General features: G+C 32.8%; 2 protein-coding genes across 2 annotated transcripts; one reads left to right on the top strand and one right to left on the bottom strand.

The window, feature by feature from the left end:
* Positions 1–704: 704 nt before the first annotated feature.
* On the top strand, positions 705–1,825 carry LOC103440837 (uncharacterized). Its single transcript, XM_070805270.1, has 4 exons — positions 705–800; positions 914–1,013; positions 1,099–1,178; positions 1,274–1,825. The coding sequence occupies exons 3-4, from the start codon at positions 1,125–1,127 to the stop codon at positions 1,718–1,720; spliced, it is 501 nt and encodes a 166-aa protein (XP_070661371.1). The 5' UTR covers positions 705–800; positions 914–1,013; positions 1,099–1,124; the 3' UTR covers positions 1,721–1,825.
* Positions 1,826–5,445: 3,620 nt separating this feature from the next.
* On the bottom strand, positions 5,446–7,025 carry LOC103442556 (transcription factor MYB41-like). Its single transcript, XM_029107952.2, has 3 exons — positions 6,780–7,025; positions 6,520–6,649; positions 5,446–6,411 (listed from the first exon to the last, which is right to left on the bottom strand). The coding sequence occupies exons 1-3, from the start codon at positions 6,910–6,912 to the stop codon at positions 5,571–5,573; spliced, it is 1,104 nt and encodes a 367-aa protein (XP_028963785.1). The 5' UTR covers positions 6,913–7,025; the 3' UTR covers positions 5,446–5,570.
* Positions 7,026–12,176: the final 5,151 nt, after the last annotated feature.

Raw genomic sequence — 12,176 nt, 5'->3', positions numbered from 1 at the left:
AATTCTCACTACGTTGTATTTTTTTTTCATTTTAAAACTATTACTTTTATGATGATGAAAATTTGCTGGATTGTGAAAATGTGTTGCGGGTTGTGAATTACTATTATTTTACTGTTTTAAGGTTTTGGGAAATGCTATACTACTAAGGGAGGTTGTGTCGAATTTTTTGTACAAATTTAAGCTTAGGGTTTTCACCATTTGAGTATTTTTGGCTAGCTAAAAAAAACACCAGGGGGCCTAGTTGAATGCTGAAGGAGTTACAGGGCGTACGTCAGAACAACTCCAAGATCAAGATTGTGTATGACCCATAACATTGTGGAATGGCTACCTCACAGCAGCATAGCGGCGTTGCTAGTAGCTGTGGTGTTGTTATTCGAGATAATTGTCCTTTTCAGCGGGAGTCTTGGGCAAAAATTCCTGAGGAGACGAAGATATTGGTGCGAGACAAGTTGTCGGTTAGTATATTAATTTATAGCCTTTTATCATTTTTTTTAAATTTCGTTTACAAATATTAAAAACCAAAATATATTATCTTAATATTATTACATTTGTTACTATTATTTTATTCTTTTTCATATTCGTAGTGCGTTTATGATCTTGAGGACATATCCCCTGAGGTCATGGTCTACTTAGAGGAGACCTTAGCAACCCGGTACAAACAATGGAAGAACAATTTTCACAAGCATTTTAAGCAATGAGATGATCCGGAGATTGCTCGCCTACATGTTCCAGACGAGTTGAAGGACCGACCAAAGGATTGGGAGTGGCTCTGCAAACATTTTACGGACCCAAAATTTGTGGTATGTATATAATATTTTAATAATAATTTTTTATTGTAAATGTTATTTTTTTAAGCATTTTTATTAATTTATTTCAAATAGTCGCACTAACATGTATATTGTGTGTTTAACAGAAGAAATCTACTGCTAGCCAGAAAGCTCGGGAGTCAAAGACACTTCTCCACCATTCTGGTTCGCAGCCCTTTTCGTATAGGCTTGAGGCACGACGTGAGGTAAAAGTATATTAACTTTGAAATTTTATACAATTTAATTTTTATTATTGATTAATTAAATTTTCTTAATGTTTTTTTTCTTTCGGAGGGTTCTAAGTTCCCAGAGATCGACATGTTCAAGGATGTTTACGTTCGACCTGGTAATAAGACCACTAAGCAGCTTCATGTAAGTATATGTTATTATTCTTATATGTATGAATCGTTCAAATATTATTTATATTTTGTTATTAAACATTATATGTTTTTTCTTTATTATTACAGGTTACTATGGAGGAAAAGAGCACTGCTGTTCTCCATGAAGCAGCATCGCAGCTTCCCCCGAAAACCCCGATCGAGGACGTCATGGTACCTGAGGATGCAGGTTTTCAGATCATGACTGATGTCCTGAATCAGAACTATGGTCGTAGTGGTGGCAATGTTGTTCGGGGTATGGGGAAAGCGCGGATTCGTGAGACAGGTACTTCTTCTTCTAGATCGAACACAACAGAGGTCGATGCATTGAAGGTGGAAGTGATGCAGCTGAGGACTGAGGACGCCCAGATGAAGGTTCAGCTGAGGGCCCAGGCCAAGGAGCTGAATACCTATGTCGGGAGGGTGCAAGAACTTGTACAAGACATACAGACGTCCGGCCTCCAAATCTCGTTACCAGTACCTCATCATGCTCCACCTTCAACCTCAGAGCCACATTGCCCTGCCAATACCGAGTAGCTTGATATATTAAACCTAGTTCACTTGTAGTTTTTTCTTTTTTGTTCGGACATCTTGTATGTACATTTTCAAATATTTTATAATTAAATACTTTTGCTTGGTTAATTAATTATTCTTTATAATTTAATTACAATATTTATCAAAACAAATTTAAAAAAATTATTTTTCACTAATTAAAAAAAAAGGGTTTGCGTGACGTACGCTGTAGGATGTGCGTCGCGCAAAGTATCTTTGCACGATGCAGGCCACGCGTCGCGCAAAAGTACTTGGACGACGTACAACGTGCGTCACGCAAACATACTTTGCACGACGTACAACATGAGTCACGTGAAGTCACGTTGTACGTCGTGCAAAGTATTTTACACGACATAGGTTGTGCGTCGCGCAAGTAACTTTGCGTGACGTAGGTTGTGCGTCGCGCAAAGCCACTTTGCGCGACGCACGTTATTTTTCGTCGCGCAAACCCTAGTGTCACGGCCTTGGCGCGACGAAGTGTACGTCGCGCAAACCCTTACGCAACGATTTTTGACTTTACGCGACGAATATAAGTACATCGCACAAAGTGTTTTTTTACTAGTGAATAGTGTTCCTAACAAAAGTAAATCGATTACAACATCTTTTGTAAGGACATCTAAACTTATCAGGACCAACAGCATTTGCAACTGCTTGATTCAAAAACAAATTAATTCCAGCTGTATAAGCTTCAAAATTTCGAGGTATCGTCAACCAACTCTTGTCCATGCTTTACCACTTTACGAGGGCAAAATATTACGTTCACACTAAGATGCCTACAATCTTTCAATCCCTATCATGTATGCATAACTATTAGAATTTTCAATTTCTATCTTTCAACCCTCGAACTCTATCACGATTGCAATCTTTTAACTTTCAACACCTATTATAGTAAAAAAAAATTAAAATAACAATAAAAAGTAATCAAAATTATGCTCATCTAATCCATTCTAATAAATACCAACTAAAAGTTATCAAAGTTGTTGGAGCAATTATGTTTTTATTTAAATATTTAAATATATTTATGTTTTATTTTATTACCAACATTATATACATAACAGCCAATTTATTTTGGTCTTATCAATTAGATAAGGAGTTATCTCCTCTTAAATATGAAACGTGGGGTTCCTTTTCTATATAAAGAAGAAGATCAGGTTATTAAACATATTCAATCCGTTTTGTCTTTTCCATTCTGAATTTGCTTTACGTTTTTTACTAATATTTATGCTAATAAATATTCAAACGTTTTGACTAATATATATGTTAATAACATGTAAAACACCCCATATACATAGAAAAAATATCAGATGTACTTTATATATATTCAAACCGTTTTGCTCTTTTCAAGGTGGTTACTTTAAGTTTTGATCTTTCCGTTTCATCTATCCAGTCATGTTTCACTTTAGCTTTCTATGTTTTTGTCTGTCTAATAACTCACCAGGTCCTTTGATTTTGAATTTTTTAACGTAAAGAATTTGACCGTGCGAGCCCTCATTAATCTCTCAAATTCTCAACGTCTTTCTCTCTAGTATATATAGCAGTCCCTGGAATCATTGAAAATGTGGAAAAAAAAATATATATATTTTTTCTGATATATAGTTTGGCAAGCAACATATTGAGAGGGTGTGAGTTCGAAGGTTCTTTCACTGTGCAAGAAAGAACCTTATAAGAAGAAGGTTCTAGGCTGTTTTATCCTGGGGACGATGTAGTGTTTGTGAATTGCTTGCACACTTTGGGCAGAGCCGCGAAACGTTTTAAAGAGAGCGACTTAGTCGGCGACTCATCCCAATAATCATTCACCACTCAAGGCTTTTACATTTTTTCGGGTAACTTCGTTCTTTTCTATTTCAATTAACAACAAAAGTTATCAAAATAACAACAAAAACAAATTAAAATAACAATTACAGTGCAAAACAAATTAATTTAACATAATATATTCTTATATTACTAAATATTATAAGTTTATGTTATATTTAATATTGTTAATTTAACATAAATGCTAATAAATATTATTTATTTCCATTTTCTCATAACAATTCAAGTGATAAAATTAAATAATTCGACTAAATATAAATTAATTTAACAAAAATAGTAGAAATTTATCTAAGTACTTAAATTATAATTTTTAAATAAATAAACTTGTGTATTATACGATTTAAAAATGAAAGAATTTAGTGATAGAAACCTGAATTATGGAAGAATTCCGTCGTCGATCAATTCTATATGTACTCAAGCAGCTCAAATAAATTCCCTACAAAAATGAATTGTAAATAAAAATTAAACATAAGAGGAGAAAATAAAAATATTAGAAGTAAGAAAAACTTACTGTTGTGAAGAAGGAACAAATGAAGTTGGAAGAACAAATAAGAAAGGTCCAGGAGAGAGAACATGAGGAGGGTTTGTAAGAGAGGAAGAACAAATAAGAAAAATGCAAGAGATCAGGAAGAAGAAAATACGGGGGAGAGTATATAAAGACCATCAATCCGTTGCTTACAACCGACACCAGGTTTCAAAAAATTTAAAAAAACTAAAATCTATGTCGCTCAGAACTGACACAAGCTTTAAAATATTTATAAACAATACTTTGTGTCGCTTAAAAGCGACACCCATACTTTATGTCGCTTAAAAGCGACATTGTTTTGTTTAAAGCGACGCTAATATTTAAAAATTATAAAAATATATGTCGGTTATAAGCGACATTAAATGTTTATGTCGGTTTAAAAGCGACGCAGACATTTTATAACGCTTATAAGCGACAGTAATGTCGCTTATAACCGACATATATTTTTATAATTTTTAAATACTAGCGTCGCTTTAAACAAAACAATGTCGCTTAAAAGCGACACCCATACTTTATGTCGCTTAAAAGCGACATTGTTTTGTTTAAAGCGACGCTAGTATTTAAAAATTATAAAAATATATGTCGGTTATAAGCGACATTAAATGTTTACGTCGGTTTAAAAGCGACGCAGACATTTTATAACGCTTATAAGCGACAGTAAATCCGACGTCATGTTCAGTTAGTGTTACAATTGTCTTATTCGCCACTATATTATATTAAATTGATGCCACCTACTGACACTATAAGGCCCTTTGTAGTAGTGTACTTAACAATTATTGTATCTCAATACAATTATGTATTTTTTTAATTATGGATATATAGGAACTTATTTATATGATGTATAATAAATTTACTTAAATCTGCCTAGTTTGCCTAGAAGCCTAGATGCTAGGCTCCTGCCCGCTGTCCGACTAGGGCCTAGCGTCGTTTAGAACCTTGGCTACAATCATATAGTTTCATACTCTCTTATAATTAACACATATAAATTGGCCTCATACGAAGAAGAATACAATACAGAAAATTCTCAAATACTTTAGCACAAAGAAAAAAAAATCAAAAGTGCTGTGTAATTTGCTTCTCTGTAATACATTTAACTTTGTAATTGATGGTCCTACTGCCTACACATACCAACAAGATAAGATTACTCAATATATATAATAGATGAACTATCAAAATAGTACAAATATTTATATATAAGATTAATTTGAAAAAAGGGTTTGGCACAGAAAATGATAACATTATATATATGCTTTTGATGTACATGAATATTCATCGTCGTGCATGGAAGAACCCTAATTAGTAATTAACACGCATGCAAGCCCTACCTTTTGATCGATATCTAAGATGTATAGGATAGTGCTATTTTAGTACGTACAAAAATGGAAAACTGTAAATTAAAACAATGAAAAAGAATCTCAGTATCAACATCAACTACAAGAGCATAAAAAACTACAAGCACAAAGTACAAGATTATTGAGCATACGAGACCAAGAGATTCTACATGATATCACTAATGTCCAAAGTACTCTCTGGGATTTCAAACTTTAACCAGCTGCTGCAGTAGCTTTCCTTCTCATCCTCTGTGCTGCTGTTTATGTATGTGCCTGATGAATTCAAAAGAGTCGGGCTTGAATAAGGCGTTGACATAACAGAATCGAAGCTGAAATCATGGTTCTTGTTGTAGTTTAATGATTGGAAATATGAATTTTCCGGAAAATCAGGATTGGGGCTACTAGAAGTAGTACTGCAAGGCACATAGTTTGGTTGGGAAACAGCTGTTTGATGATGATCGTTGCTTAAATTCGAAGGGACTATATTTTCTTGGGAAAGGGAGCAGCTCAAGTTGTTCATGTTTGGCGAATAGCCTTCCACATTTATCTGTTGCATCAGATGTTTTGCCATGTCAGCAGAAAAGTCTCCTCCTTGGATGAGATTTTGGAACTGATCATTGGATTGTAAAGGTGGGAGAACTTGATTATTTTGTTCCTGAGAACTGCAAATCTGGTTTTGAAGGGGAGAATAATTTTGGGGACACAATTCCGGGTTTTCTTGTTTGATCGATAGCAGACTTGTTGCTAGCCTCAACAGTTCTGGATTAACAAGTGGTTGCTGCTGCTGTGTACTATTCAACAAGTTCGATAAATTGAGAAGTGCAGCAACTGGATTGTTGCACACATATGAGCTGAGAATTGAGGACAGATCAAGAAGATCGATGCGTGGAGCATGAGTCACTGGATCGATTCCCATTCGGAGGAGCCTTTTTCGGATGTGAGTGTTCCAGTAGTTCTTGATTTCATTGTCCGTCCTTCCTGGCAAGCGAGCTGCAATACCTGACCATCTAACATTTTGAAAAAAGAAAATTGATCAGCAGATGTAAATTACTTCAATAACTTGTTTATGTATCAATTTGTATGGTAAATTAAATTCCAATTAAACATAAGCTTACTTGTTTCCAAGAATGCTGTGTAGTTGGATTATAGTCTCTTCTTCCTCAAAGGAGAACCTTCCTCTCTTTATATCTGGTCTCAGGTAGTTAGTCCATCTAAGGCGGCAACTCTTCCCGCATCTCTGCAGTCCTATACAATTTATCACAACAAATCATCAATTAAACTGATAGTTCAAATCTCACAGATTACAGTCGTTGATTAACAAAAGGAACAAAAAAAAAAAAAAAAACTGTTTGATGAGCACTATGTGTATATATACCTGCATTCTTTGGAAGGTTTCGCCAATTTCCAGGTCCATGCTTCTGAATATAATTGACGAGCATGGCATCTTCTTCGGTTGTCCATGGACCTTTCTTGAGTCCATTTTTATCACAGCAAGGTGCTCTACCCATATTGTTAGTGGCGCAGCTGGTGCTGTTATCTAACTTGATGTGGAGGTGGAGAGATGAGTTTGTAAAGGTATTTACTAGGAGAGAAAAAGGTACTTTGTGACTTTGGAATTAGATTGTAGCTCAAGTCGCTGATCAAAAGGGAAGAGATGAGGCATTTATATAGTGGAAGGGAAGAAGTTTGAGAAGCATTTTTGAAGTCAAAGGGATTTGGCGCCGGCCTCAGGACACGTCCATTTATCTGCAATACATGGAATATGAATACAATGTGTATAATATTTAGTTATGTCATAAGCCTAAGTTAAAAAAAATTAAAAGAAAAAAAAGAATGAGCACATGTAAAATTAATAGCATCATACTTGGATACAGTTGTGCCACCGGAGAAGTAACAACAGTGATAATAATACAAACTATGCTTTTGGGTTTTAGCCTTTAAGGGTTGACCTTTTTGCTTTTCTCCATGATTAAACCGTAATTTTGTAGTTTGTTAAAGTAGTGCTAATGAAAAGGATTGGACGGTAAGGTTGTTAGATCTGCTATCAACAAGAAGAAAAGCTTGATCTTCTGGTTTTGCAATTTCGTGTATTCATTAACTGTTTGATCATTTTCCTATCAACTTTCTGTTTAATTCTAAGGTTACTTGCTCATCGATGACTCAATGCTAGGAAGCCGAAGCTTTTAACTTTATTTGCGTAGGGCTATCATCACCGTTGTCAATGCTGCCTGCTAGCTCCACAATTATATGTTTAATTAAAATGTGAGACTTTGGATGCGGTCCTTAGTTATGAATATTCTTTGATTGAAACCTTGTTGGTTTTTAATTTATTTCTTTGTACATTACTATATTTTTTAAATTATAAATTAGAAATTTTAGTTGTTTATATAAATGAGATTTTAAATTTAAAAAAAACATAATTTGTGGGATTAAAAATATTAAAAATATAAATATACTATTGTGTGTATGTGTGTGTGTGTGTATACATGGGTTCATTCATCAAAATTAACCAAAAAATTTATTGTATCAAAACATGGGTACATTCTTCAAAAATCACAACAAAAAAAAAAGATATTAGGCTTAATAACATTAGTAAATTTCTTCGATTAAACTTGACATAGATACATTTTAAAATCAAATAAAAAAGAATGTACCCATATAAGTTTAAAAATGGATTAGAAAAAAATTGAATAGATTTTATATATAAAAAAGGTACATTTTACATATAACAAATTGGTATATTTAAGAATGAGTACATTTCAAGATTAAAAAGTTTTACATGAATGGGTACATATAATTAGCATGGGTATATATTTAGCAAAATAAAAAGTACAAGTAAAAAAAATATATGGGTACAAATACAAATGAACTTTAAAAAATATGGGTACAAATTAAAACTGAAAAGAAAATTGGTACAAGTTAAAAAAATTACAAATTAAAAATGGGTACAAACTAAAACTAAAAATATATGATAAAAAATTTAGTCATAAATATAAATATACTAATTGTAACATTTTAACATTAAATGAATATATTTAGAAATAAAAAAATATTTTATTATTGTAATAATTAATGATGTTATTAATATCCAAAGACCTTGATCAAAAATTAAAAATAAATATGATTTTAATCAATGGAGTAGCAAAATAGAGAATGAAAATCTAATTTCTCCAATTAAAATACACTAATCTTTCGATAGTTGTTATGTTAAATATATTAATGGTACAGTATGTATATGAAAGGATAGAAGTGGAAGTTTGATATCGATGCCGCGTTTTTCTTTTCATGATAATATTTAATATTTTGACCATCTTTTAAAATATTGTCCTTTATTTCTAAAAGTGCAATTAATTTCTTGATTGGTTGAAATCTACTATGAATAATTGAAAATAACTTCTCTGCTTGGTCCTACAAGCAATTGACAATATTTCAGTTTTATGTTGACAAATTTAGTAAAGTTGTCATTTTTTGGGATGGATTGATTGGAACCTAACCTTTTTGTGTGTTTCACTAACGAAAGGAAAGAATGAAATTATTAAAAATAAATTTACAAAATTACCTTTGCATTATTTTATGCATTTTTCTTTGCTGCTTTTCATTTTTTTTTTTGCTGAGGGGCATTCTGATCCTAATGATTTTTGTCGAAGCCCTGACCCCAAATTGGAGCTCTGGCTTTATATATAAGAGATTTGTGTCCATACTACCATCACTATGGGAGGAAACAAACATACATTTGTATCCCTTCATCTGTATTTAATAAGGTCTATAGAGTCTATATGCATGCCATTTTTATCCTAAGAAATATCCGACATAATACTTCTATGAAAATTTATTTTGTTTTAGTATATTTATCAAACGGTGATACAATAACTCAAATTTAAGACCTCATTTAATGTGGTATGAGTACCAACAAACTAATTCGTAGTTGATTGTTAAATGAATTAATTAGATTGATATATAAGTGTCCTCTAGGAATGGAAACACTAGAGGCCCGAAGCTAAAAAAATTAAAGATTGATAGTAAATAATAGGATAATAGTTTCTTCGTTCATAGTAAAGAAGAAAATCCTCATTCTCTACGTGACATTGTTTTACCGTGTAAATTATAATCAAAATCACTCTTCATTATTATCTAATAATCAGCTTTAAAAATTTCATTCAATTTAAAAACTATTTAATTATCCATATAAATTAAAAAAATTGACGATTCATTACAAGAATGCTTGTACAATCTTGTTCTCACGTGTTTCACCTTGTTGGTAACCCAACAGGATACTCTCCATATCTTTTTGGTGAGGATCTTGTGAATCAATGAATCGTGTCCGTTCATCGTATATCATGCGGTCAGTTTTTTGTCAAGTATTATTTGTTTTTAATTTTAAATAAAAATATTTAAAATAATTTCTAATCGCATAATGTATGATGAATGGATACAATTCACAAATCCATAAAATCCTCACAAAGAGGATTCGGCAAGAATCCGAATTCGTTGGTAACTTTCCAAGCTGGAATACATTCTACGACACACCATTAAAATCAAGCCACGTAGCAAACAGAGACAGGTGTACTTCCTACTTTCCAACAACAGAGTCAACCCATATCAAGCCATCTCAAAACTGACAAATGTCCTCTGGGCGCAAGAAAGAAGTACACATTCTTTCATCAGCGCGCAGTAACTTTGTTGGGCAAAGTACTCTCTATCCATCTGCAAAATAAAAATTCTGAGTCATTGAAAATCAGGTGCTACAGTCCATCTACCTCTATCTAACATTACCCGAATTGGTCAAATATTATTTTATATAATACTAATCTACTAAGATTTTGCCGTGAGAGGTCAAAATGCTGCTGTGGCTTTCTTGCTCGTCTTGCTTTTCTTTGCAATTTTCAAAATCTTTCTTCTTTGCTTCCAAAAAGAGAAATCTAGAAGAATATGAACTTCGCCCTGCTGTTTTTCTACCCTTTAAAATATTCGTATGTAACTATATAAGGACCATTTATTTTCAAATATATGATATCAGCTTTTGAATTTCAAAAAAGAAGAAGCTAGTTTAGTTCAAATCATACGTTACAATACTATAGTGCATGTCTCAAAATAAATTAATTTTTAAGCAAACCATAATTTTACTTTGTCCCCTGTTTGGTGTCTATTAGACCCACATGTTAGTCATGACTTAATTTAATTTTTGGTGGCTATTAGACATGCATGTTAATCATCTCACTTAATTAAATTTTTCTTCGGATTAGAGGTCGATTGAATTTAAATAACACGTTTATGGCTGCGGACACGTGCCCAAAAGTGATGAAATCACATGCTAGATCATGCATGCCTATGTATCAAAAATCCATTTCTGTGGTCGTGGAAAGTTTCCGAGTCGTCCTTCGTCACTATAATTGCTTATTCAAGGGTTTACCATCATGAGCTTGATGCATGCCTTATGCTAGACGTACACACTATACCAGTTTAGGTAATTACTTGTCACAAATCTAGGGTTGGTATTATACAATATAAATTTTGGTAGTTAATTAATTATATCGTATGATCGTTGGTAGCTATCTTTTGTTGATGCGTGGCCTCCAAAACTCCCAACAAACTTTGAATATATATCAAATGGTTCTCCTTATCGTGTATCTTATGAGGGCACGATCGGTTTAGGGTTTTTAAATGAGAAATGTGATCCAAGTTTTGTGGACGTAATAGTAATAGAATCACATATTGATGATCCCTTAATTTTCTATACATCCATGCACGTTGTTTATACGTAGTTGATGTGTATGACAGTATGAAATCTCCAGTTGTATACTACAAATTTGAGGATTGTATATACAGAGATTAATACAGAGAATCTGCATGAGCGTTGACTCCCCTCATGAGGCCTCAGCTGTTGTCACTTGTAAACACGTGGATTAGAATTATGGTACAAAAATTGTATGCAATGCATGGCAAAATTACACGTAAATGATCGACGTTAGGGGTTGTTCTGGTGTTCATCAACCTTTCTAATTTTGTTTTTTGTTGGCCACTGTGCTGTTCCTTCAAATATATGGTGATGATATGGACAGTGACATCGTACATATTGATTATATTAATCCATGGGGTTAGTGGTGCGCATGCTGGGAAAATGTGAGCATCAATACAATAACATGTGTGAGATACGGGGGTTTGCAAATTATTGATTTGATTAATAAAGAAAAAGTATGAGATACATGAGATTGTTTTTTAATCTCTTATTATTGTCCTTCACATCATTCCTTCTATTTTTTTATTTGCTTCAATATGTTCGTACTTTATATATTTCTGTTGATGTTATTTTTTGGTTTTTTATTTTCCATACTGGCATGCTGAACTTAAGCTGGGGTGGGTGACGGTCCAACCTCTTTTTGTTTTCATCCAAGAGGCTCTGTCTTAATAATTGGTTATCCTAAACTCAAATATTAGAGAGCAAAGATTTAGTATTTTATCATGTATATAGAATTTGAAGCACTTTTTACCGGAAATTTTTCGAAAATTGGTCAAAATGATTATTTTACAAGTTAATTAAATTATTCATTTTTATCATATCAATAATAAATCATTACATATAATTAATGCTTATCGTTATATCGTCGATAATGATAAATTGAAAAATTAAATTATAATCATTTTGATCAATTTTCCAAAATATTTTATTAAGAACATGCACACGAGGCATATTAGAGGCAAGCCTCAATACAAGTATAGTAAGGTCCACAATATAGGAACCCAGAGGTGCTAAAATAGCCATAGAGCCCACAGA

This window comes from Malus domestica, chromosome 09 (genome assembly GCF_042453785.1).
Source record: "Malus domestica chromosome 09, GDT2T_hap1".
Classification (NCBI taxonomy): domain Eukaryota; kingdom Viridiplantae; phylum Streptophyta; class Magnoliopsida; order Rosales; family Rosaceae; genus Malus; species Malus domestica.
This window is presented reverse-complemented; position numbering and strand designations above follow the sequence as displayed.

Excerpts from the sequence above, each read along its gene's own strand:
- LOC103442556 (XM_029107952.2), bottom strand. The coding sequence starts at position 6,912 with ATGGGTAGAGCACCTTGCTGTGATAAAAATGGACTCAAGAAAGGTCCA. Across the intron at positions 6,650-6,779 it reads AAACCTTCCAAAGAATGCAG|GACTGCAGAGATGCGGGAAG; the intron begins GTATATATACAC and ends TAAATTGTATAG. Across the intron at positions 6,412-6,519 it reads CACAGCATTCTTGGAAACAA|ATGGTCAGGTATTGCAGCTC; the intron begins GTAAGCTTATGT and ends TCAAAATGTTAG.
- LOC103440837 (XM_070805270.1), top strand. The coding sequence starts at position 1,125 with ATGTTCAAGGATGTTTACGTTCGACCTGGTAATAAGACCACTAAGCAG. Across the intron at positions 1,179-1,273 it reads AGACCACTAAGCAGCTTCAT|GTTACTATGGAGGAAAAGAG; the intron begins GTAAGTATATGT and ends TTATTATTACAG.